At 34.3% G+C, this 27,915-nt stretch overlaps 5 protein-coding genes across 9 annotated transcripts in view; 1 reads left to right on the top strand and 4 right to left on the bottom strand.

Moving 5' to 3' along the window:
• The window catches only part of Slbp (Stem-loop binding protein), a 44,135-nt gene extending 42,706 nt beyond the window's left edge, over positions 1 to 1,429 (bottom strand). The window contains exon 1 of the mRNA XM_073093236.1: positions 1,425 to 1,429. The gene's annotated coding sequence lies outside the window, so the exon portion shown is untranslated. The remainder of the gene's footprint in view (positions 1 to 1,424) is intronic.
• Positions 634 to 2,486, bottom strand: LOC140757139 (juvenile hormone esterase). Its single transcript, XM_073092674.1, has 3 exons — positions 2,373 to 2,486; positions 1,828 to 2,060; positions 634 to 1,690 (listed from the first exon to the last, which is right to left on the bottom strand). The coding sequence occupies exons 1-3, from the start codon at positions 2,484 to 2,486 to the stop codon at positions 634 to 636; spliced, it is 1,404 nt and encodes a 467-aa protein (XP_072948775.1).
• Positions 2,487 to 2,964: 478 nt separating this feature from the next.
• On the bottom strand, positions 2,965 to 6,701 carry LOC140757140 (juvenile hormone esterase-like). The gene is made up of 4 exons (XM_073092675.1): positions 6,510 to 6,701; positions 5,880 to 6,151; positions 4,740 to 5,777; positions 2,965 to 3,178 (listed from the first exon to the last, which is right to left on the bottom strand). Exons 1-4 carry the CDS (start codon positions 6,699 to 6,701, stop codon positions 2,965 to 2,967), a joined length of 1,716 nt encoding a protein of 571 aa, XP_072948776.1.
• Positions 6,702 to 7,243: 542 nt separating this feature from the next.
• Positions 7,244 to 25,873, bottom strand: LOC140757486 (carboxypeptidase D). 5 transcript variants are annotated; one of them, XM_073093221.1, is made up of 13 exons: positions 25,669 to 25,873; positions 22,419 to 22,512; positions 20,624 to 20,785; positions 19,771 to 19,904; positions 17,305 to 17,441; positions 16,030 to 16,217; positions 15,581 to 15,610; positions 15,120 to 15,296; positions 14,447 to 14,565; positions 12,895 to 13,071; positions 11,478 to 11,570; positions 9,159 to 9,209; positions 7,244 to 8,465 (listed from the first exon to the last, which is right to left on the bottom strand). In XM_073093221.1, exons 1-13 carry the CDS (start codon positions 25,675 to 25,677, stop codon positions 8,334 to 8,336), a joined length of 1,503 nt encoding a protein of 500 aa, XP_072949322.1. In that variant the 5' UTR covers positions 25,678 to 25,873; the 3' UTR covers positions 7,244 to 8,333. The 5 variants fall into 5 exon arrangements, with proteins under 5 accessions (XP_072949322.1, XP_072949323.1, XP_072949324.1 ...); XM_073093222.1 differs by lacking the exon at positions 15,581 to 15,610; XM_073093223.1 differs by lacking the exon at positions 9,159 to 9,209.
• On the top strand, positions 13,644 to 14,415 carry LOC140757487 (uncharacterized). The gene has a single exon (XM_073093226.1). The coding sequence runs from the start codon at positions 13,685 to 13,687 to the stop codon at positions 14,306 to 14,308; it is 624 nt and encodes a 207-aa protein (XP_072949327.1). The 5' UTR covers positions 13,644 to 13,684; the 3' UTR covers positions 14,309 to 14,415.
• Positions 25,874 to 27,915: the final 2,042 nt, after the last annotated feature.

Below are 27,915 nucleotides of genomic sequence, written 5' to 3' on the forward strand. Positions count from 1 at the left end.
CAACACATTCTAATTGCCTGAATGTCCCTGATGATATGATATACTTTTTATTGTATGTAAAATAATAACTTAGGTATATACACTAAAATAGTTACAGTAATTTATCTTTATTACACTATTGATAATACATACGTTATGGATAAATTTTATACTGTATTTGCCCTCCTTTTTGGAGTTATTCATAATATTCATTGTAAACGTGATCCCAAAACTGCATCCGAGTGTATATTTCATGCGACATAAGCGTTTTAACAGCAAGCTTATCGCTAATTAAAAGATAGGTTTGGTCTTTCCCATAGTCCGGCCACCTGATACAGCTATTATCAGGTGTAGGATTTCTGTAAAAAATAAATTATTACATAAGATTTTTTGAGATAGAAGTAGGTATATGAAAGTCAAAATTTTAACTGTTACTTATTCCGTTCATTATTTTTTGTCTTATATAATTAGTGCTCTGTTTGGAGTATGATTGGCAAAATATTTTCTTTATATTACATATGCATAGTTTTCAGAGTAAAAAAAACACGCAAAACCTGTATGGTACGTAGTTATTCCTTTGTTCTGCACATAAAAAAAAACAAAAGTAAAACCATCTCACAATTATGTTTTGTGGTCTATAAAAAATTAGAAATATTAGTAATCGTACCCGTAAAATATAAAGTTTGACATAAGGTTCAGCAATATGTTAGCCATTCGTTGACTTCTAGCATCAGCTTTATCAAACTTTGTCTTAGTAGCATTTGTTATGAATAAATACCCCATTTCATCGGAGTGGACTGTGCCAGGCATATTAATGTTATAATTCAGTTTACACCAATTTAAATCACCGTCGAAATCAAATATATAGAAGTATAGAGGACTATATTCTTGCACACTTTTAAATTTGTTAATCCAATAATAAATTGCATAAATATATTGAGTGTCTGATGCTATTCTAGCTACGTCTTCCACTAGATCTATCCATTTAACAGTTTTCTCTTTACCAAAGTAGAATTCTCCAATAGATCTTCCTAATTCCAGTGATTTTTCTGAACCTAACGGATATTCGATGTTGGATGGAATACAATTTTCAGGATGTTCACGTAATTTCTTTACTGTTCTTAGCGATTTCATTATAGTTGGTGCCATAGTAACGCCTTCGTCTGCCGAAATTCCAGTCATTATTGCAACATTGATTGGTAGTTTATTGTTATTTCTAAAAAATAATACTGGATCTACAGTTATAACGGCATGTGAAGATTCTATTTCTTTTGAAGGTACAAATGCAGCGAATTGTCTGAATAAGCTATAGTCATATTTTCCCAAATTAGCACACGCTCTTAACATTTCATGTACATCTATTTTTCGTAAGTGTTTTAAAATTTCATACATGTTATCTGTGTTTAGTCCGAGTTCTCTTGCTAAAGCCAAAGCAATATGTTTTGGATGTCTAGCAAAAGCTCTAGGAGTTACAGCACTGCCGCTAAGGAAAATAACTTGTTGGAAAAGTCCTTTAGATTTTTCTGTTAACATTAAATAGTGTGCTATTACTGCTCCCGAACTGTGTCCGATAATAGTTACATTGTTAGGGTTTCCTCTAAAGTTACGAATATTTTCTTGAATCCACTTCAGAGATAAAATTACATCTTTTAAAGCGGCGTTACCCGACGCTTCCTTTATATCCAAAGATAAAAACCCAAGTGGACCTAACCTAAAACAAACAAGTAAAAACGAATTTTCCCGAAGTAGAAGTAGATATGTCTTCAATCGTAGAGTTATTAATTATAGTATACAAACCATACTATGAATTATATAGTAACAACTATGATATCTCGTTGTAGTATTAACTGGGGACCATAGAGATAATCTGAGTTGCCAGAAAGATATTGTAAACCACCGCCGTGTACAACTACCGCTACGGGGAGTAACCTCGTAACTCCGGATGCTGGCACATAGATGTTAATGTTTAAGCAATCTTCACTCATTTGATGTATTTGATACCTGCCGACCATCTGTGCACAAACTGGACCTTCTTGTGTCGCATCGAGCACATTACTCCAAGGTTTTCTTGGTATAGGAGGCTGTAATGTAAAAAATGTTCTGACAGCTATTTTATCCCATATTATGAAAGTTATCAAAAGCATTTGAAGAAAGTAATTATGGATAGATCACTAAATAGAAGATATTATATTTCTATAATTTTTGGTTATGTAAATTCAAAAGAGTGGTCCGAGTACGAGTCCTTGTGGAACGCTTAGTTTAACACAGTCATTTTCTGCAAGTTACGTTTAGCTAATGAGTTCTATTATTTAGATAACAACAGTTCTTAAAAAGTTACAACTGCATAGCATATACATATAATCTAATTCGTGATTTAGAAATAATTTGCTTACCATAAACCTTAAGGTCCCCGTGGGACTTTCGGCGAATGGAATACCAAGATATGAGTAGTATTCCATAGTTTTATACTTGTTGAGCTTTCCTCTCACTAGGCCGCTAGACGTCATAACAACCAGAGATCTATTTGCTGGTACACTTATTATTAAACAGTAAAATATGCTACAAAATAATATAAAATTATGTACCATTTTTTGTTTGTTTTAATAAATTCACACACTAAATCACTATTGAATCACAGGTAAACATTTTTTTATGAAAGTATACGTTACATAATAGAAAAAAATATTTTACTCGTGAGAAACGTATCGTACGTTTCTATCTATGTAGATAAATGTTTAGAAAGTCGAGACTAATTGAGTATGCAAAATATAATCTTAATTGTATTCCAAAGTAGGTATCTTCTTAATGATCCTAGTGTGTTAAAGTGTTCGAGTGACCTACTTAGTGTTTATATTTGGTTATAGCAAAATTTTAAATAAAAAAGACATGAAATTTATTAAATTAAAATACATTATGTTAAAACCGTATGTGAAACTTCACTTAAGGGAGGTATTGAAAACAAAAAATGTTTTTTAAGGATGAGATTTAATTAAAATGGATTCGACACTTATTTTCCAATTTGCCACCATATTGCACATATTTTTGATATTGATGGTAAACATTTTCCCAAAAGTGTAATCTCTTAAACATATCACTATTTAATAAACTTTTTACAGCTAAATTTGGACATATCTCCATGTATTGTTGGTCCTTCATGTTGAATTCTGGCCATTTAGTGCCACTATTTGGTTGCGGAGTACTGAAACAAAATCATAATTATTTTTTGGAATTTTGAAAATTCATTTATTGTTAGCACCTTTTTAAGGGGTTGACCAACCCTTTTCTTCGGTAGTGAAGTTACGTGTATTTATGTATTATAATGACCCATAGTTACTACAACTACTAATGCTCGCCTTCTAAACACCGCTTGTGTTCAGAAGCCGGCCACCAGTACCCACACATTTATTTATTTATTAGGTAATCCAACAGCGATACATATCATGTTTTCACAATATACAGGGTGAATTTTTAAAACGGGCCTTCAGGGTCAAATCCGAAACTATAAGGATTAGCGAAAAATGCTGAAAGGAGTTACGAGGCCGATTTTGATAAAAACTAAAACTGCATCATTACTTTCTTAAAATAACTTTTTCCCTAGCCGGGAATCGAACGAGTTCATTTTGAAAAAAATGCATCCTTTATATTATTCCCCTATCTGATAGTGTTGCTTATAAGGATCAGAATCTGGAAAGTAATGATAAATGACAAACTAAAGGAAAAGCCTCAATTTTAAGAAAATACATATTTTTCATATTAATTTGGCAGTTAAGTTCCCGCCATTCATCAATTTAAAAATTTCGTGTATTAACATTTTTTTGGCTCAATGTTTCTAATCATTCGAAATGGACGTTTTTTTTCCCAATAATTTATATTTTTATGTCCGACTTAGCTAAGGTTATTTTTAGGACCATTAAAATAGATTTACTTGCTATGGGCGGAGTTTCGTTTAATACAGATGTAAAGTTGACAATTTGCGAGAATTACTTTTTAGAGTCAAATCCGAGTAATTACTAAAAAAAGAGATATAGAAAATCATATTTAACGTTGAAACGAAGTTGAAAAACAACAAACAATAAGAATTTACTATTTAATCAGTTATCTATTTTCATTAAAAAATAAATCCCAAAAACGGCGGTAACTTATTTGCCAAGCTATTACTTTCTCATACTAAGCCGTATGTCATAGTCATAACATCGAATAATTAGTTGATTAACCAACAAATTCTTCAATGGTATGACTTATGTCTGTTTCTAAAGAATTATACATAAATAATTTGTTATGTATAATCCTTAAGGATTAGTATGCCAATGTATGGAAAAATACGTATTTTCTTCAAATTTTCCTTTTCCTTTAATTTGTCACATAACATTACTTCCCAGAATTTGATCCTTATAAGCGACACTATCAGATAATGGAATAATATAGAGGTGTCATTTTTTTCAAAATGAACTCGTTCGATTCCCGGCTAAGGAAAAAAATATTTTAAAAAACTAATGATGCAGTTTTAGTTTTTATCAAAATCGACCTCGTAACTCCTTTCATCATTTTTCGCTAATCCTTATAGTTTCGGATTTGGCCCTGAAGGCCCGTTTTAAAAATTCACCCTGTATACAATATGTTGTAAATTAAGCCAAAACAGGCCATTGCCACTGTTATATGATTGAGAGCGTTTGCATTACATTTACATTCCAATTGGTCTTACTAACATTACACAAATAAGTCCTAGAAACGAATAATTTGCAATTTTTACTTTAACTCACCCAAATTTGATGAAATTTGAAAATATGTTCACTGTAATATAGATCATGTGTTTACTTTCATTATTTGCGTTTTCTATTCTGTTTACAGTTCTGTTTGTCACAAATATGTAGCCAAGTTCATCTGCATGAGCTGTCCCCGGATATTCTATATCATAATTCAATTTACTCCAGTTCAAATCCCCATCAAAGTTAAAGTTGTAAAAGAACAGCTTACTGCTATTAAGATTACTCTTGTGTAATTTTATCCAAGCGTATGAACTGTAGATATATCGACAGTCTGATGCTAGGTCAAGTAATCTGTCCAGGCAGAAGTTGTCTGAATTATCGCTGCGAAAATACATTTCATTTATGGAATTTCCCAATTTTCTGGATTGCGGTGATCCTTCAGGATATTCTATATCCGGTGGAATACACAATTCAACGTTATCGTGCAATTTATTTGTGGCTTCTGGCCAATTTAATATTCTGGGTAACATATATAAACCTTCTCGTGCGTTTATTCCTGTCAAAATCGGCACGTTTTGGATCAAACCTATCGTTTTCATTATATGCGTGGGATTTTCAGTTATAACAGCGTGTGAATAATTTTGTTCGACACATGCCCTAAAATAATTACATGGTTTTAAAACATGTTTATTCGTCATTCTATCTAGTATTCTGGATGCCTGTACTATTTCAAATACATCGGTCTGTTGTAATTTCTTTAGTATAATGTGAGAGTCATTGCTCTTAATGCCTAATTTTTCAGCTAATGCTAAAGCTTCATCTCTTGGGTGCCGCGACAAGAACCTGTAATGAAGTGCACTACCACTTATAAGAATAACTTGATGAAATAATTTATCCGCTTTTTTCGTCAATAACAGGAAGTTCGCCAATGCAGCGCCAGAACTGTGTCCACCAATAGTTATTTTGTTGTTATTTCCTCCAAATCTCTGTATGTTCTGATTAATCCATTTTAATGCTAATATAACGTCCTTGATACCAGCATTACCGGATGCTTCATTTATGCCTAAGGAGAGAAATCCGAGTGGACCAAGCCTAAAAATATAAATATTCAATTAATAGGTAGGGTGCTACATTCGTCAATATTAATAATTAATAATAGTTGTTAATTCTCATAACAAGAAACTGAGACTGAACCTGTAGTTTAACGTAACAACAATAATTCCGCGCTGTAAAAAGAACTGCGGTCCATATAAATAGTCGGAGCTTCCGGAGAGTACGCTGAACCCCCCGCCGTGGACGAACACGAGCACGGGCAGCTCCCGCCCACCCTCGGGCACGTACACGTTGACACGCAGGCAGTCCTCGCTCATCTGCTCGAATTTGTACCGCAAATCCCATTGCGGACATACGACGCCCTCTTCACTCGCATCTAGGACATGCGTCCAGGGTTTTTTCGGTACTGGCGGCTGGTGTAAACGGGATATAATTTAAAAAAAATGAGATGTATTTCTCATCCAAGTAAAACTGTGAGTTTGAATCGATGGAATATTGTTTTAGTGATTAAATAATATTAAGATTTATTTCTGTCGTTTTTTTTCGATTAGTAGGTCAAAATGTTATTCTTTGCCTAATTGAACTCCTGCCGTTGCTATTTTAGTTTAAGCGTGAGCTGGTTCCTGTTGAAGTCTGTACCTATTTATTTTATTAAAAGGTTTTCATTACTCAGGTAAGTTATTGAATAGGCAATTCACTTTTTCTTCAATCTTTCTTATTTGACGATTTTAATTTTAATTTTAAACTTATGTAGTGAAAATCATATTATACCTGAAACCTCAGCAAGCCCGTAGGACTCTCGGCGTACGGTATTCCATGAAACGAGAAATATTTGAAGCCATTGTAATAGTTCAGCTTTCCTCTAACGAGGCCAGTTGTGGTCTTTACGATTGGCGTTAGCACGGCGCCAACATTTAAATTATTAAAAGTCACTAAACACCAGATAACAAATACTAATTTCATTTTTTAGTCAAGAATTTTCATTTTTAAAAAGATAAACGTGCTATCATTCAATCTTATGATTTACATGGCAGAAGTGTTACGTGCCTTTGTTTGAACAGATGTTCCTACTTATTTAAATTCAAACAGGTAATGGTTGCTTGTAACTCGAACGTTCATGTATTGCTTGTGAATATATAGTTATAGTTAAGTATATAAAATTTACGGAATTGACAATTGTCATCATGTCAAATTTTAATTTTGATTTCAAATTAGTCTCGAGGAAACGGCTAGGTATATGTTCTAGTTGGAAATACCTATTGTTGATGTGTGTTCAGTACTATGGGGCACCAGTAATTCTGATGGATTTCAATCTGAAGCTAATGTGTATAGTCTATACCTGTAACATACACTTGCTTCAATCTTTTAATCATAGGAAATAAGAAGGTACACACAATATTAAATATTAATAAAAAACAAAAACAATTGACATCAGTCGGGCTACGTGCACAGAAGAAAAAAAGCGTATTAAAAAGTAAGGTGTATTTTAAAAATAAGACAGCATATTTTGGTCTTATGCTTTTTATTGTTCATATAAATAAGCATATTCTTAATTATTTTAAATATAATATTTACAAATAATTTATAATAAATAAAATTTTCAGCAAATGATAACAAAATCATATAAATATTTTGTTATTATTTGATAAAATAATACAACAACACTTAACACTGTGCATAAATGGTTATGTCGATAAATTCATAAAGAAGTTGGTGATGGCTTGGCGAAAACAAGTTTAGCCAAGTTTCTTAGAAATGATTTTAAGTTTTGAGATGAACAGTATGTAATATAATATGTATTTCAACAACAGCCAATTTCAGTATGCTTTTAAATTTCCACAGTACTTCTCTGCGTTCACCTAATAATTTGAAATTATATTCGTGTAAAAAATATTCTTCAATAATGTTCAATAGGCGTATGTATGTGTTTATTATATTGCATTATTAACCCTGCACATAAAAGTTATTCTATTAAAATACAATTATTTATAACGTTCCTTCTTATTCTTGAACGCCATCAAATGAGAGGAGAATTTTAATTGTGATCAATTTTCTAACTTATATTCTATTTCTTCATCTAATACCTACTATTCTTCTAACAGATCGTAACTATATCCATAATGTCTATTGATAAATTCTGTTAATACTAACAAATTTAAATAATACTATAAACAAATTCTAAACATGAACTTGAAATTTGTTAATTCTTCGTTAATCTTCGTGTTTATCTATCTGGTCTTTGGGCAAAACAATATTCATTTTGCATCAGCTACCATTATCATTTGTGTGCTTTAATTATACTTGTTCCTATAAAATGGTTGACTTCAATCCAATTACATAATACCTAAAATTTGTATTTCTGTCTGACAGTCGATGCCGAATAATTAGGGACGTGGGCCCCAAAATTTTAAATCTATTTAATTAATCCATCATTGCTCTAAAATATAAGTATTTTTGGATTGCCGTGGATGGACAATTCGGTTGTAGGTATCTCTTGAACGAGAATTGCGACGTCCTAAATCTAGTCGGTAGGTTGTGTGGTACTAAGGTAACGGTCCTAATATTTATAATAACGACCGTGTGCGTGAGGAGTCGTTATCCGAAGATGTTAGACATCATACTAGTGAAGGAGTTGGTGATGGAGGAGAAGAGGCCGGGCGCGGGCACCGGCGCGGGCGGGCGCGGCGGCAGCGCCACCGGCCGGTAGTACGGCCCGCCGTCGATACGCTGCAATGTACACACTAATATTTTAAAACTGTAAGCGTCATAATATAAAGTTGTATTTTATAGAGCTAGTTGCTCTATGGATTTATACCATAAAATAACAATTCATAAATAAATGTACTAATTTAGGGCATAGGATATAGTAGTAATTTATTATAATAAATTTCATAGTCCTTTTATGATAATGTTATAAAATGGATCCATATAGATTGTATCTTCGTTAGTTTAACTTATTAAAAAACTTTAATCATACGTACTTTGAATGGCGCGACATTCAAATTTGGAACAGGCTTGGAATACTGCGCAATTACGCATGATAGAAAAATAATGGTTGATAAATTAATATTGTGGAAAATAGACAAATAAATAGAGAAAATATTATTGATACATGTGACAATTATGATAAATAAATGATTTATTAATGGATTTTGTTTGAACTTTTGTCCGTCGATAAAAATACATGACACTCAGGAATTTTAATAAGTGATTTTATGTATTGAATTGCATAACAATGATGATGGTGAATTCTAAGATGACAAAGAAAAAACATTGTTAATTAAGGAAGATGACGATGGTTAGTCACGATTATGTTGTTTGTCTTTTACTTGGTAAATTGAAACTGACATGAAATATGTCTCATGTTGGATGAAATGTATTGAATCAGTGAATGGAGTGAAATATAGGCATATAGCGTACCATGTTGGGGCTCATTCCTCGCAGTTTTGTAAGTAGATTCCACATAGAAAGCTTGTTAAAAGTGTTCCTCATTAATAATGACAATTATTTTTAAAATACGAAAGAACTATGCAGATAAAACAGAAAATAATATAATTTAAGTATAATAATAATTTAAGTATATAAGTATATATATAATAATTTAATAAATACTATATATATACGTATATAAATACTGCAATATATATCACAACCATCCACATACGTCAATAAGCACAGATAAAATTCAAGAATTCGTTGGCAGACCTATGGGCTAAAGAGGTAATATCGCCGCCGACTTCATGTGATGTTTGGGTAGTAAATAATATTCAGTACTAAGTAGCTAATAAATAATTTATAAATGTAAATTATTCATGCACATTATAAATTCCAACATATCTCCTATGTACATTAAATTTTAAACTTTGTGGATATCGTTTTAATTTCGTAGACATTTTTTTCTTCTACTGTTAGTCAACTCATCCCAGTGCAGTGCAGACATGCGAAATGCAAAATGTTATTATTAAAGGGCCGATTTGTGGAACATTCTTAAATCTATATTAATTGATAAAACATGCAAAGTAATAAATGGAAATTAAAAAATAACTTACCAAGGTAACTTCCCCCAAAAGTTAGACTCATAGGAATTTTATTTTTTGTTAGCATCGCTAAAGAAAAAGACAATATCCATTGTATTCTATATAATTTAAAGGATATAAGTTTTCTTATGATTTTAGTTCTCATTTAAATTATCTCTAAATTCATAATGAGTGATAAATATTCACCTAAATATATTCTTAAGTTTATTCAAATGCAGATATTTAATTAAATAGCTTTTAATAAGAAAAGTTTGATTTTGTGTTAGCATACATATGCTACCGTACATACGTTCGTATAATTCAATAACATTTCCTACTCATAAAACTTTGGCAGTGCATTAATAGAAATACTTAGGTCACTGTTCCTACCGATTTATTATTAAAATATTAATGTAATTATGTTCTCCTAAAATGAAAATATAACAGATATAGCAAATAAAGTATTAAATTATATATTGCACGAAATGACTTTACCTACTGATTTACAATTTTGTATTAATTGAATTCAGTCTTTTGAATGTTAGATATTTATCACTGAGGAAAGACATACTGTACTTGTAGGTTTAATATACATGTGTGTAGATAATCGTGTGATTTTAAGGGAAAATTGAGATACGACATTTTATTATTTTAAATAGTAAGTAGTATAACATTATTAAGATTTAGATTAGACGTCAGGGAAGACTACGTTGTCGTTTCTGGCCACTGGTACCGGAGTGTTGGTGGTGAAGGAACCAGTGAGCTCCGTGGCGGTCACCATTTCCCTCGGGAACTGCTTGCCAGCCGCCGATGCCTAGAGTTTTACAACTACAAGTGACCAACACCATCCAAAATATTTACACTACTTTGAAATTTCTAAGCAGCGCCGTAGCTTGGGACTGGCAAAAGAATATATAAATTCCAATGAGTCAACATTTTAAACTTCATGGATTAGGATAATTATGTTCCTCAGGGGGCGCAAACTTCCAATATTTCAAGAGGTAAAATTGAAATCTTGCGACGGGTGGTCATGAACCTAGCTATGACGCTGCTTGAATTCCCAACACATGTACGAGTATGTATGTACAACACATGTGCAATTGTTATACTGATGCTGATTTTGTAGCTGATATTTTCAAAAACGATTATTTTATTACCTACTTATATAGATAGGTTTAAATGTGGTTTTCTTCTAATCGTTTTTGAACATCTCAACTTTAATATTACACGAAAACTACTAAATAAGTAGTATGAGCAACAATAAAGTGTAATTTTTACCACAATACCTAACCGTGTTAACATGATATTTTAACATTTTTAACCACTAATAAAATTATCTATGCATAACTTTCTATCTTTTAACTGTTACTAGTATTCTAGAGCTCACTACACATAATAGGCGGAGCGCATCGCGTCGCCTTTCAAAATATCTATTTGATTTATTTTGATGGTAGGTAACCATATCGAGACCACTTCTAAATAGAGTAACCCAAAACTGCTTACTGGTTTGCATAGTACTTATACGTAGACATTACTTAACATTTTTGCAAAGTTAACCGCAAAAATATATGTATGGAATATAGACCATTCGATGCGTTACACATGCGTCAGGCGCCTATTATGTGTGGTGCGCTAAAATTTGCAAATTAGTGACAAGGTAACATTATATATCCAAAAAATACATTATATACATAGATATCGATAGTTAAAAAGTGAAATTTACCTTCGCGGAGTGTAAAGTTACGTTCAAGAGCGTTGGATGGCTTTCGATAACGATAAACTCTACTTCTTGGGGCAAATATCCCTCTGCCGATACCTGTAAATAATCGAAGCAAAGGACTTAACTACTATTTTTTAACCGATTCAATGCGGCGGCCTTTTGGACTAACTTAAACGCCTGGCGGCGAACAAATATTTCGTGGCACCACTGTGTTGCCAAAAGCGAAAGTGAATGGTTTAACAGTTCGATTAGTGTTTACAAAACTGACTATCTACGTGTAATAACGGAAATGGATGGTAAGTATCTTATTTCTATCAGGTGTTGTAAACATTTTTGTAAGTTTTTGATGAATTGATTGTTTTAGTGTTACTATAGAATTAAATATGAACATTCGAGACGTGGAGAGCGCTATGATAGTTCTTTTCTGGTGTTTTGTTTAGAATAAAAATTCAAATTATTAATGGATAGGTTTCTAATAGAATATCGAAATTGATTGCCCTATTTATTCAGACAAAGATAAACACCAAAGTACGAATATTTTAATCCAGTTTCTATTGGCTTACTATTAACGAAAAGTAGGTACTATTATAGTAATACAATCACAATAATTTGCAAAATAATATAATATATTTTTTTGAAAGGTTTACAATCCCTGAAGTGTGTGAAATCACGCGATCTGCTGAAACTGACATTCTAGGAAGGAACTACGTGATAAATAAAGACACTTTTGTTTTCAGAACAACTTTGATAAACGTCAATCTATCCGAGTTTTATGGCTTCAAATTTTGTACCACCCGCCATATACAAAAGAAATGGCCTGGCACAACTGTGGTGCCATACGCACGGAATCGGTTAACTATACATAATAAGAAAAGGTATATCTATATATAGAAAAGGTATAGTTATAATATATCTATTCCATTACGTTGATCCACTACTACATCTAGCATATACCTAATGGATTAGTGACCAACCCGTGGTCGATGTTATGAAACCTTCAAAAATGACTTATCTGTTTTTGTGAAGAGATTGCAAGTTCTTATAAGACTTATTTTATTTACATACTTAAAAATATTTATTGGTGCTCTCTGTTTAATACATTATCAGGACACGTAAGTAATCCTAATACAAGAAGATAAAAAATCACATTCCAGCGAATTAATCACTTTGGTAAGCGTTTTTGTAATACCTAATGTTTTATTTAGGTATATAGGTATCATTTCTGTATTCTGAATTGTAATATATAAATATAGGAGTGGGGAATTCGGATAAAGGCTGGATCCGATTCCGGATCCGATAACAAATGACACTTAGAGGGTTCTTTTCGGTCGCTTCTGTTTACGCCTGGACGCGCATTACTTGAATTAATAACGTCACATTTGCTTCAATTAAAATAATAAGATTAAAAAAACAAACTTACATCAAGGCGGTAGTTGCCGGGCAGGAGGATGCGCCAGAACTCTCCGTACTTGGTCGTGTGGTAGGTGACGTCACGCCCCTTTATCTTGACGGCGGCGCGCTCCACCGGGTTGCCGTTCTCATCCATCACGAACCCATGAGCTCCTCGGTGGGCTTCGGCCAAGTACTTTATTAAAGCCTGGGAAAGAACATTATAAAGACATAAGTACGTGGTGTTGCTGCTGATACCTACTACGAAATAAAAAATACACAATTTGTGACCGGTCACAATTTCCGTACGAAATCTCAAGCTACTTGGAGACCATGTACCGAATACTTCAGTTGAGGTTAAAAAATATTTAAAAGACAACTAAATTCTTAGAAGAAAATTTTAGGGGTTTAATAATCTGCTAAAAATATTTTCTTAAAATCTTTTCTTAAACATCACTCAAACACAAGACTAAACATAATTTTTTATTGTGTTTTATAACCGCATAAGGATTTTGTCATATTCTTTATATTGTATTGTTTAATACATAGATTAAGATAGATATTGTTAATTTATTCTATTTCTGTATACCTACTCTATAACGATCGATCATAAATTCATGTACAAAAGCGTGTAAAAATAATTTTAAATAAATAACATTGTAACATAAACATATTTATAAGACGGATTTAATACAACATTCCTTATCTAAATGACTTGTAAAATGGAAACGTGCAGATAAACAATATCTAATCTTCGTATGTATCTACAAAAGGAATCCATCACAACTTGGCTATTTAGTCAGTTTTAATATTACAGCGAGATGACGCAAACTAAAGTGTTGCTCCCAGTTTTCCTATCTATAATAACTTTAAGTTATACAATCGTCGGGATCAATGGTGAGCCACGAGTAGCTGTAGCTCATCTTATATCTCCAAATGTTACTGGAACCATATTATTCACAGAAACAGATAATGGACTTCGAGTGAGTGGTGTTATAACAGGACTTGGAAGTGGGAAATATGGGTTCCATATACACGAATTAGGAGACACGACAACGTGTGATACAACTGGACCTCATTTTAATCCAGATAGTGTGAATCACGGCGGGAGAGATCACGAAGTAAGACATGTGGGAGACATGGGCAACGTGGAATTTGTAGGAACGGGTACACCCGTCGCTAACGTCGATTTCGTAGATAGCGTAATGACATTGAGAGGTCGCAATACAATATTGGGGCGATCGTTGGTGCTCCACGAACGAGAAGACGACCTCGGATTGGGCGGCCACGAGTTATCCCTGACGACCGGTAACGCGGGACCTCGGATTGCGTGTGGAGTTATTGGAATAAGATCGCCAAACACTCCGTGGAATTCGGCCAAGTCTGTTCTACCATCAATTGTTTTACTCCTTTGCGGTTTGTTTTTCTTTGCAAGTTTCTCATAAGTGGCAAAGTGATTTAATCAAAGAGATTATCGTACAACAAAACTGTTAATGTTTGTGATCAATGAAATTATGTGCATCAAACTTATTTTTAGCATAGATCATTTTAGTAGTAATTTATTTATGTAGATAAATACTAACCTGTTTATTGTCTAACCAATATTTGGACAGTTCGTGTGCTGGGGGATATTTGCAGCAAGATATCTCGAGCGTTATTTCCATGCAGCCGTGCCATAAATAATTATAATCTTGCATACCACCTGTTTGAAAAATAAACCGTTTGAAAAAATACTAAAAATAAGTAGTTTGGCATATCACATATTTCAAAAATAGTTTCATAGGTATTTAATTATAATCGTAAACGATAAACGTTGCAGATTTGCAATAGATAATTGTGATTTTTTTAGATCTTCAGCGATAACTTTATATTTGGTAATAATGATGCTGACTTATTGAAATTACTTTTTGATCTTTTAAGAAAGGCACCTTCGTTTCCTCCCGATGTTTCCTTTCACCTTTCAAGTAGATATGTAATACTAATAATTGTATTTTACCTAAGATTTGAACTCTAGACCCCCAACCTGAGGCGGTAAAATTTTATTCCTAGGCTAAATCTACTAAATGCATTTACTTGTATATTCCTAAAATAAGTTTCTGACATACTTTGTATTAAATATGTACATCAAATCAATCTTCTTGTTGTGTCATTTCATTTCAATTGTTATATTTATTTGCGATAAACGTATGACGTAAGTATGCAGCAGAATAAATAAAGACACTAAACCTGTATATACACATTTGCTGTAAATCATACCTGTGAGAGGGTACCAAGCCGCGCCATTAGTGATCCCGTTCTCGAAGCGTTGCGAACCAGACTTGCACGACACACCGCGCGCCATCTTGGCGTGGTTGCGCGAGTACACCAGCGAGAGATGGCGGAACACGTCGTCGTCGGGCGCGATCGACGGCGTGTGCGCGTAGCTTTGGAACACTGCGTTTAGGGGATATGTTGGGAACGACACTTGTATTAATCATGTTTTGTTTAGGATTGCTTTTTAGACACGTAAATATTTACTTATGTATGTAAATAAATGAGTAAAATAAAATATGTTTGCTGATTTTGTGTATAAAGTATTCTAGGAATACAAGATTAGTTGATAGGAAAAACTAAGCTATAAGTTGCAGGATGAATATGTAGTGCATTAAGTAGAGCAATTTAATTACCTACTTCAATTATTAAAATCAAAGGTAAATAGTATAAAATTTGTACGTCACCAGAGCATAATACGGAAGATCTGCAAATTCCTGTTATAAGCAGCAATAACAAACAAACAAACCATTTGTAACTAAGTATAAATTGGTATTATTGTGTTTTAAAACAACATTTATTAGTCATTCAAGGAAAATTATACCAGAAAATTATACTAGAAATTGGATACTTGAATTCCGTTCCTACTTCTAAGAACGTAGATACCGTCAAACCAGAATACGGCAACTTTTAATGCTATTACCTACAAGGCAAATAACTAGTAAAGGTGTAGCGGTGGTATTAGTTATAACTACAATGGTTTTGAGTTTAAATCTACGTATGTGTCTGTAGTAGGTAGGTAGGCACCTTATAGGTGCAAAAAGCCTTCGACTTGTAAATCCTAAAAATAAGTTTCTGACATATTGGGTATTGACCCTGGAAGCTGGCAAACTACGATTAAAAAGTAAATACTTACTAGAGTTGGGTGTATTGTCGAAGGGATATGAAGCGACAAGAGCGCCCCCGTGCAGCGAGCCAGATAGAACGAATTGAATCTTGCTGATCCATTCCTTTACTGCGTCCGTTTCAGGCTGAGGTATTTTTGTGTTGGCCTTGAAGAAATCCGGGAAGTTTCGGTTCAGGTCAAACCGACGGGCATTATGTCTTTGGAAAAAGAAATATTTTATTTATTTATTTATTTTTGTACACCTTAAACTAAGGGTTACAAAGGGTTACAAAACTTAATGCCTAATGGCATTCTCTGCCAGTCGAACTTGAGTGATGGCGATAGCATGTGGTAGGCATAAACATAAGCAGTAATGATAAAATATTATCATTACTATTATAATTGTTATATGTATACACAAAGGAAAGTCATCCTTAAATTATGTAGGTTTTCGTAACATTCCATCTAACATATTTTTTTGCAACGTAAGTAGGTTCTTAAAGAGTAAAATAAATCAGGTTAAACTTTACAGCTATCTAAGCCTTTTCGATAATAAAGGATAATAATCTCTATTCTAATTATAATTTCAGGAAAGTGATGCTCTTCTATTTTCGTGAAATGAAATGAAATGAAATATATTTATTTTTTGTATAGGCCAACGGCGGCACTTACAAATTGCCAGTTACAATATTTTCTTAAACTACTACCGGATCGGAACGCGACCTCTACTCGTTCTCTCGATCTCTACTCGTTTATTAAAGAATATTAATAATGGACGAATTTAAAATTATGATTAATTCAATCTAAAATGTATACAAGTAGGTATTATTTTGAATACATATTAAGTATTAGGTATACAAATTTTGTTTTACGTGTCTCATAAACAATATTTTAGTACCGGAACCAGCTAATGTAACGTAATGAGCAGGCATTACATTTAACCTGAGTGTCATCCCTATTGTAGTCCAAAATTAGTAATAGTAGAATGATGACGAAATACATACAATATAACACAACTTTCCGTTTCAGTACATGATTCATATAATTTGATGATTATGAAATCTATACCAATACCATGAATTATGCGAAAGTTACTTTGTCTGTCTGTCACGCCAAACCGAACGCCGATCGTGATTAATTTTTATATTTATGGAGATAGTTTGATACTTGTGGCTAATAATAGGCTTTATTTTTTTCTTCAAAATTTCATTTTTTCATAAAGAAGTTGTCCATAAATTTGTTTCGCGTTTACGAGGCTTACGCTGGCTAAGCCATAACAGACATCAAAATAACATAAGAACTCACCTTCCATATATAGTGTCGCACTGGCCTTCCCGAGATATAGAAAAGCCATCGGGGTTCATCGAAGGCATCAGATGAATCCTCGTGTTGTCCAGCAACCATTTTATGTAAGGGTCTGTGTCGTATGAGGTCACCAAGTGCTGTAATAGACACAAAATATATGTTATCGTCGTTAATACGAAGCTTGAATATTAACGATATCGCATTTTTATATTAGTACTTTAAAATAATAAGTCACTAATTTGATTACTACAGTTCAAACATAGATGCAGTGGGGATGTCAAGTGGGGATGATATCATGGCGACGCTCGAGTTAACAGAGAGCGGCATTCTGGTCGGAGACTTCAGCAAGAACAGTTTAATAACGGGAATAGTTATACCTCTAATCACTAGTGTGTACCTACTTACGTGTAATTGTAATATCGTTACTCTGTACCGTATATGTTCACCTTCAAGAAGGCTTCGATTACATATATGTCATTTAAAATTTAAGATACACACATTTCTATAATAAATTCGCCAAATGACTCTACCATGTCATACTGATTCATAAAAGTAAGTAGAAAATCCATATACCTACACCAAAATTTTATTATTATATTTTTATTTCAAATATAATAAATAAGTTTTTTAAATACATATGTTTATAAAAACTTCTATTTGTGTTGTAATGTTTTTTTGCCGTGAATAAATACTATTTTATTTGATTTTATTATATTTTGCCATCTTTAGAAGTAAGTGAGGTAACACCTCGCATCCTCCTTTCTACTGTATTAATTTTTACACAATAATTGTGTTGGCGTTTACCCAAAGCTTGTTTGTTAACCGACTTCAAAAAGGAGGAGGTTATCAATTCGGCCGGTATCTTTTTTTTTTTTTTTTTTTTTTTTTTATGTATGTACAGCAATTACTCCGCCGTTAGTGGACCGATTTTAATAATTCTTTTTTTATTGTGTAGAGACGAGCTGCGAGTTGGTCCCATTTAAATATGGTTAGGATCCATCGATTGGTTCTGGAGAAAAAGAGGGGAACTCCTCCACCCATGTAAATATAACAGCCATAACTTCGCCGTTTATGAACCTATTTTAATGCCTTTAATTTCGTGTGTGGACAATTGCTACAAGTTGGTCCCATTTAAATATGATGAGGATCAGAGTGGGTTCTGGAGGCAAAATATGTAACTCCTCAACTGATGGGTATAATTGAGTTTTGTTTGAAGATATTTGGTGTAGGTTCTAATGAAATTGAAAAACCAGTTTATCTTTGACTATTTAAGGGTCTGATAATGTGGCTCGGAGTCAAAATATGTAACTCCTCAACCGATGGGAATAATGGAGTTGTGTTTGAAGATATTTGATGTACGTTCTAATGAAATTACAAAGCCAGTTCATCATTGACTATTTAAGGGTCTGCTAATGTGGCTCGGAGACAAAATATGTAACTCCTCAACCGATGGGAATAATTGAGTTGTGTTTGAAGATATTTGGTGTAGGTTCTAATGAAATTGAAAAACCAGTTTATCTTTGACTATTTAAGGGTCTGATAATGTGGCTCGGAGTCAAAATGTGTAACTCCTCAACCGATGGGAATAATTGACTTGTGTTTGAAGATATTTGGTGTAGGTTCTAATGAAATTGCGAGGCCAGTTTATCATTGACTATTTGAGGATCTGATAATGTGGCTCGGAGACAAAATATGTAACTCCTCAACCAATGGGAATAATTGAGTTGTGTTTGAAGATATTTGCTGTAGGTTCTAATGAAATTGCAAAGCCAGTTCATCATTGACTATTTAGTTAGGTTAGGTTGGAACATATAAGACAATATAAAACTAAGCGAGCAGGGCGCGGCAGCGCCCTGCGAGCGGGCGGTTCCAATCAATGTAAATTCAGACCTTACCTTAATTCGTGATCTCGTTTATACAATTTTATATTGTATTAATATAAATGTTATTATGTCATCACTAAAAAGGGTGAAAAAAAATTTTTAACAAAAAATACAACCGACTTCTATGTCACTACAAAGTAAAAAATAATTCAAATAAATGTTGGTTTAGTACATATTTCTGAAGTCGGCGCTCAATATATTTCGTTGGATAACGATGTCAACAGCGTATCTAATATGAGCGTATCAATATATTTCGTTGGATAACGATGTCAACAGCGTATCTAATATGAGCGCCGACTTCAGAAATATGTACTAAACCAACATTTATTTGAATTATTTTTTACTTTGTAGTGACATAGAAGTCGGTTGTATTTTTTGTTAAAAATTTTTTTTAGAGATAACCAACCGCCTTTAATGAAAATTTAACTTTTATTTGTTTTGTAAAGCCCTTATCGTTTTAGTACAATAACACAGTGCATAATTAGAATTGAAGTACCTACCGTATTATGTAAAATTTGACCCACTTAATTTTATGATGCAAGGTGTTTGTTGTATAAAAGACCGGAAGGATAATTTGAGATACCTGTATAAGATGCAAGAGTAGCTCTCGTCCGACGGCCTCGTTGCCGTGGATGTTCGCGACGTACTTGACGTCCGGTTTGCCGATCATGTGCTCGTAAGGCGACGCCGACACCACCATCACCCATAGATCACGACCTACAAACGTAAAATTCTAATTTAGTAACCTCATGTTACTACATGAGTACGCTTTTTCTCTGATTAAGTTTTGGAACCCATAAGAATATAAAACATTCCCATAAGAATACAAAAACGTATATTTTGCTTAAAAGTTGCATAACTATTACAAACTATACGTAAATATACAGGTAAAACATGATTTCACTATACAAAAAAATATCAAGAAAAAAATATATTAGAATGATCACATACTTTAACGGCGATGGAAAAATTCGAGAGGAAACTTATTACAATTACTAAGAAGAACTTATTACTAAGAAGTCGTGATGTTATCAAAGCTTTATAAAGTGTAACTTAGTAAACGGGGATTTTATTTATAATGCTTCTCATCTGACAGGAGGCTCGTCATAAGATTATAATTAATCCATTGGTATCTTATGATTCTAAACAATTATTTTATTTTATTCTAAACAAGATAAGCATTATTAAGTGATCAAAATTACATTACTTAGCGTGCAATACTTGGCTCTACACTTCATGTAAAATTCACAGCACAGACAGGCAAACGAAAGAACAATATCAAATAAACAACTTATAGCAAATTAAGCTATTTACAGATACATTATATTATGTTATTAGGTAGGTACTGGGTAGATTAGGTTTTATATAGTTTAAATTGTGCAAACAAATATGTAACACATTTTCCAATAAAGTAGAACGTAGAAGTTGCATAGTACCTTGTACAGATTTCCCGATAGAGTAGAGCGCAGTGAGTGCGGGGTAGCGCGCAGACACCGCGCGGAGGTACCTCGTCATCTGATCGTGGTCATGGTACTGGAACTCCAACTCGGGACTGTCTCGTGACTCTAACTCGCTTATGTTTGTCGATACTTCCTCTCCTGCGGAGAAAATACTCAGAGCTTACAAATAAATTCATACGAACCCGACACAAGAACAATATATGCACCTACATACATAGATACGTATATGACATTTGTTTGTACCGTAGGCTACTATTATAATGTTATAAAGATATAAGTTATGGATAATTACATTAGTAAAGTCATCAGTAATCGCAATTCATTACAAAACAGGTACGATACACGCTGTGTGCCATATTATGCTATTTTATTCCATGTTGAAGCTCACAGGGCCTGGTATATTTTATATAAACCCTGTTTTAAAGGTGGTAGAACCCTTTGTGGTTCGACTCCGGCGGCACCACCGCCACACCTATTTCTACCTAATAACAGCAGTGTTAGGCGCTGCTGTGTTCCGGTTTGAAGGGTGTGGTAAGGGAGACAGACTTTTCCGAGGCGTTCCAGCTTAGTCCTCAGGGGTAGCGGCGCATCTGTGGCCGACCTCAGGTAGGAATATCTAATCCTATCTGGGGTTGATTACAGATGTCCATGGGCGGCAGTAGCCACTTACCATCAGGTGGACTGCATGCTCGTCTGCTACTCTTATATTATAAAAAAATATATATATATAAGTAGTATTTCCTACAATTATTATAAATTTTTCATTTAAATAAATAATATTTCATTTTCTCATTACAAAAATATTATATCATAAATTTTAATTTAAGGGGAGATATGCTTCTAAGTGCTTTCTAGTTATATTATAGCTCTTCTTCTAGTATTGACAAGCACAATCTCTAACCGTAAATATATTAGATTATATTACTTAAAATGTATATATAGGAACGTACCGATACCCGACAAGGAACAAACCCAGACCCAGTATGGCTGTCCATGGTCGTTGCGCGACGCGGATCGTCATACACTAATAATTTCGAACCGTGTAAGCATAACAATAAATATAATGGACATGGTAATGTGTAATGATAATATTATTTTGGATTTGACCCATTTGATAGTGGTTGAACCCCTTATCACCATCGCCACACCAATTTTTGCATTATAACCACAGTGTACAGCGCTGCTGTGTTCTGATTTGAAGGGGAAGGTAGAAACATATGACTAATGAAGAGACCACAGGGAAGACTTTAATTATATCTAGGTTCTATTACAGATGTTCATATGCGGCAATAGGTGTACTGTATACTCGTATGCTAGATGAAAATCATAAATGTAAAGCTTACATCCTTTTTTTTTTGTTATTGAGGGGGAAACCTTCTAAAGGTACCCGGTGCCGTGAGAGCGACACAGAGTTATGTGGGATTCTTACCGGACTAAACCCCCCCCCCCTGTGGCCGTCTTCGGCGCTGTGTAAAGGACTCCTGGATCTCCAAAGGAACGCAACCGGAGTCCTCTTAGCGCGTTGCCCCGTCGGGCTCCGCCCAGGTGAGCATGACGCTCGCCATATCGTCTGGTGTACACGACGGTACGCGACCATACATACCGCCGTCCTTCCCGTGGTCGCTGGGCGGGTGGTCCGAGCTCCAACTCTTGCCACCCGCAACCCCGGAAGCCCCCTTTTAGTTGCCTCTTACGACAGGCAGGGGATACCGTAGCCCTATTCTGGTCCCGGAACAGGAGTACAGGGAAAAAAGCTTGTATCCTAGCGTACCTGATAAAAATCTGGTGTCTGACTGTGACTGACACGCAGCACCGGCGACCAGGAGGAGCAGCACCAACATTCTGCTGTTGACTTTCCGCCACATCTGTAAATATTTTATTTTATTCAATGATGTAGTATAAACAAAACCATGAGTGCTCTCTGAGAATTTGTTTCACAATGTATTTGAACTATGTTGTTGATAGCATTCACAAAAACGTCATGATGTACCTACTCCTGGTGTTTGGGTTTTTCAAAGCGGTTTAATGCTTTATTTTCCTCAATCAAGTGTAGTCATAATATGTATATCTTCTCGTAAAGGCTTGTAAATGGTTACTACGCATTTATAAATAACTAGCTTATGTCTGCGATTTTGTCTGTGTGGTTGCCAAAATCGGACACCGCATTAAACCATGTATAAAAACTCATTGGCGAGTTGAAACTGTAATTGTTACAGTAACCAAAAACACTTTCGTTTTTGGTCAACTAAAGTGAGTGTAACAGTTACAGCTCGTTAGTAAGTACCTGACTTTAGGCAATATTATGGAGGAAGGGGGATTTTGGAGATACGGATCCCCCATTTGGCATAAGCGACAAACAAAAAAATATTCAAACAGGAGGATATTTTTTCGAAACTGAAAATTCCGGACAGGGCCTCCTTAGCTTATCGCCGGTAAAATTTTCGCTGATTGTCACTGCTTTAGGACTAAACTTAGTGAAATAAAATAATAATAATATAATAAGCTATAGCTTCACACATGGGCATAACTGAATAACGTCTTTTTAAAGCGTAAAACAAAATGTTATGGCGCGTATGAACAAAAGTATCTCTTTTTAAGAATAAATTTCGGCCTTTATGTGATGATCAAATAGACAGCTTTTAATACAGGGGTTATGCATCATTAGTACATACATGGACTAGGAGAGATGATTTGCTAGTTATAACATTTATAACCAGTTTAGTACTTTGCACATAACCCTTTTGTCACTACGTTGTAGTTGTATTTGGGCTGTTTAAAGTTACGGATTTGTTCGGAAATGCCGGACCATAACCGGTCCCATTGTGAAGGTCACTGGGTCAGTGGACCATCCCGTGGGCCACTGCACGTGTTCCCGACCAAAATAATGTGTTGTAACAGTTATTGTTAATAATACCTATGTGTTAATGTGTGTGATAATCATGTTTTAGTGATACTGTTGCTAGGTACTGGCTTATTCCTAGGGAGAATGATATGATGGGATTCCGGCAAATATAACCCTGATTTTGCTATAGTATCTATGAGTACAAATCTACAAAAATAGTATAATCTAAACGCACTAGTATAATCTAATCACACTTTTTGTACTTTTTGTAGAGTTTGGTACAAAGAATATTTTTTACAGCAGTAACTTTTTTAATAGCTTAAAGCGCACTTTAAAGCGAGAAATGAAACTGTAGGAGCCAAGTATGTTAATTGTCTATCGTATCATATGGCGTTTATTCGGATAAGTATCGTTTCTTTCTATGAAAAGTGAAATGTTGGTGGATCGAGACCGATTTTGTGCAGGTCTTGTAGTAGCGGTTTGTTTTAACTTTCCTTCCGCTGTTTAACATTGGCACATTGACCTTATTGCCATGGTCCCGCTAAATCTTTACAACTTTCGTTTTCAAATTACCGAAATAAACGCAATTTAGAGATGCTATATGTATAAGATGAGCGTATCGTCCAAACATACGTGTTTGTTTTAGACTGACGCGTTGAGTTGTTGTGAGAAACGACTTATAATAATTTATATTTAGCCATCCTCATATCTAAAGCTACTGCACCTACGGCGAAACCGTACCTGGACATATTATAGTTGTGTAAATGCATACTTCCAAAACGAATTTTGTAGCAGTATTTTAAATATGCAATTACTTATTACACCTAAAAAATAAAATGTGTATATAAATATTTTTCGGCTTCGATAATTTCAATTGTTGCACTAGGTCTAAATTCCTAAATGACTTATAAGTTTCATTCATAAAATAAATTAAGAATCAGCTAGAGTCGACATTGTTGCATGGCACATAAAACATCCGAGTGTTCAATGAACAAACAATGCAGCACACTTTTTGTTTCGTGAAAGTTTCACTGTGATTTGAATAAGAAGGTGTGTGTAACTTGATAAGAATAATAATGATACTTTTTATTTCATGGGCCGTTATTAAAATGTAAATTACAGTTTATTTTTAATGTACAGCTCTCAGGACTGTTGATATCTCCACTCTTGTCTGAAAGCAGAGTATGTTGCTTTGTGTTAACGTTCTTAAAATATGACAGAACCCTTATGGTTTGACCAGGGAGGTATCATCGCCTCACCGATCTCTATTGTGAAGCTGGGTTTCGGAAAGGTGTGGATGCCAGCTAATTATAAGCTAAGATGCCCATTGTATATGAGCATTGAGCATCTTAGCTTATAATTAGGTGCTCAATGCTCAATGCTCATATACAATGAGCATCTTAGTCCTTTGGAGTGATAACGCTTCAGGCTTCAGGTAGGTCCTCTCTATATAAAGTTAGTCAGATATGTCCATGGGCGGCAGTGACCACCCACCATCAGACGGACTGCTTGTTTGCTACTTCAATCTTATAAAATAGTATAAGACAGGTATAATTATAGATTTGTATTTAAGGTATTCGAGCCTTGTTATCAGGCAAAGGACTTATGATTGACCTTTTCGTTGAGGGCCTGTCAGTGCATCCAATTTTGGGTGCTGTTGCAGACTTTTAAGGCCGTAAGCATCACTTATTATCTGTTGCCCCAATTATGTTTGCTACTCTCATTACATATAAAAGACATAACTTATAATAAAAGATAGTCAACTAACAAAGAATAATTACTATTATGTGTGCTCCTATTAAAGTGTCATTATAGAGTGCTAAGCATAATACGAATCAAGAAAGTTATTGAGAGCACGGCAGAAAAATGACGGTGAACTTAGTGACAATGGCTAATTTTACAGTGGGCAATCACAGTGACACGTGTAATAAAGCAGCTTCTTTTACATGTATATTATTCATAACAAATATAACACTATACACTGACTTAGTATTTTTTTATTAAAATAGCCCCTCTATCATCAATGAGATGACATTTAAATTTTAAGTAAGTAAACGAGAAGATATTTTTAAGACAGTTACAAAGGCGGTTACCGGTTCTAGATATACAAGTTTAAGGCCACAATAAAATTTTAAATTGATGCCGGGTTTTTTTGCCTCAAATAATAACACAAACTTACCATAAACATGAAGGCGCGTATCCAATGCTAAATATAAATTAAACTTAAAGTTGTCATTTGGGATGGTCACATTAGTTTTAATTCGTTGTAAATGATCGCGAGCGTCGTAACTTCGGAACTGAGGTATAAACGAGGACAATCAGAAGTCCTTTCGAACGGGCGGGCGAGACTGTACTGGCCACAGCGCCGTGCAGCCGCTGGTGTTAACCATGAGCATTGGTATCATCTGCGTCATTCAATCCGACACACGACTGTAAAGTACTTTCTCTCGCGGTCTCCCCGCTAAAACTGCTTTTAATTCCGCGGAATAAGGTTTAATTCTTTGATTTTCAATGAGAAAATGTGGCTGTAGCGCATTTTCTTCTCTGCAACTCTAGCTATACGGGTTACTTTCGGAGTTTTGTGACACGTTCCTTGCAATGACGTAGCGTTCCCGCCTGTCTCTGGCACTTTTCCCGCGGATAGTTTCTTTTCCAACTACCTATCTGATATTTAATATGAGAAATTAGTATCTTAGGAAACGTAATAATTAAACTTCATTGTTACAGAATATTTCTGAAAATTGATAGTTTATCATTCAAACCTTTCATAAAAATACTCTTTATACAAAACAAATAAATTTGGTCACTTTTGAATTAAAGAATAACTTACAAACAAAGGACCTTACTCATTTCGTAATAACTGTGTTGTTTTGTTTTTAAGTTAACGTAGCGTGGAGCTCAGCTGAAGGTAAATGGTTATTGTCGCCCATGAACACATGTAATCAAGCCCAAATAGGATTGGATTTCTACCTGAGATCATCCCCAGATTTGTTGCTAACCCTGAACACTAACGCCCGTTAGTAATATTCAATTTTAATTCTTGTAAGCAAAAACATGTACAAACGCGAACTCGAAATTGGACAATTAATAATTGGTAGGCAAAACTGGTTAATATTCTATATTATTAACGAACATAAGTTGTCGTTCGCACATGCATGTCTTTATAGTTGACGACCCGCGTGGTGGAGCGGTCACCATGCCGGTCTGACGCGCAGAGGGTCCCGGGTTCGATCCCCGGCCAGACAGATTTCTAAATGATGAATTTAGATTTCTGTTTCTGGGTTTGGGTGTTTGTGTATTTGTCTATGTGTGTGTCTATAGCACCCACGATACAGGGAATCCTAGTGTGGGGCTATGAGTTTAGAAAGAGTTTTTTTTTTAAATACTAATTTTTTCCTAGATACTACTCTTGGTATTTAGCAGTAAAAGTGTGTAGGGTTTGACCACATGAAACTATAATTTACATAGGTAAGCATACAGTATAATTAATTTCCTCGCTGTGACTTACGATAAGATAAGATTAGGTGCGTTGTATCTAAGTAGACAGTTTAAATCATAGCACTTGTAATAGTACCCCTACTATGATCCTCAGGGGGCCGACCACCATCTTTTAAAAACCATCATACTTCAGGAAAGATTTATTTCCTCTTTAAAATAGTAAAATATTCCGTCATACACGGTTGAACAAACTTAAACGCTTACTAATTTTTCGCTTATCCATTGTATTAAACCAACTGAAATTGTCATATTTAGTTTAAAAAGTTAAATTTCCTGTAAAAAAAGTAAAAGTGTGATTAAAATAATATTGTGTTAAGATGGTAGTACACAGGTTACGATGCTAAAATGTGTACTAACTCGAGCGTCATTGGGACCTATACGGTTGTGTAGGTTAGGCCTTAGAATGAAGAAAAGGTTATATGATATTTTTCGAATCAGCGGGGGTTTTTTTATCCGACGATTTAAAAAAAAAATAGTGTGATGTACCTATAAAGAATAATGTATTTTCCTAAAAATTAGCCCTTTCTTTTAGTTTGTGATACATCATTACTTCCCTGGGATTCATGCTAATAAGTGACACTATCAGATAGCATAATAATACAGGTTTTTTTTTACAAGATGACTATTTTTTCACTACTTCGACGTGTGGTAATCGGCAGATTATGATGTGTTTTTGTATTAAAATAGAAAATTGACCGCGCTCGAGCATGTCCAGTGATCGATTTTTTTGATTAGTTTGTATAACAATAACACAATCTTGATTAAAGTATGATCTTATTCATCTTTAGATTACAAAAAGATTGAGATAATGACCACTTAACATGGTTAAAGTGAATGTCTTTTTGCAGCTTATAGACTGATCTTAATCCAGGAGGTTGGGGGTGCACTACTAAAATATGTAATATTAGACTTATACAGGGTGTCCCGT

The sequence above is a fragment of the Epargyreus clarus genome, unplaced genomic scaffold (genome assembly GCF_041222505.1).
Source record: "Epargyreus clarus isolate Ecla_fem2 unplaced genomic scaffold, WU_Ecla_fem_2.2 ptg000004l, whole genome shotgun sequence".
Taxonomy (NCBI): Eukaryota; Metazoa; Arthropoda; class Insecta; order Lepidoptera; family Hesperiidae; genus Epargyreus; species Epargyreus clarus.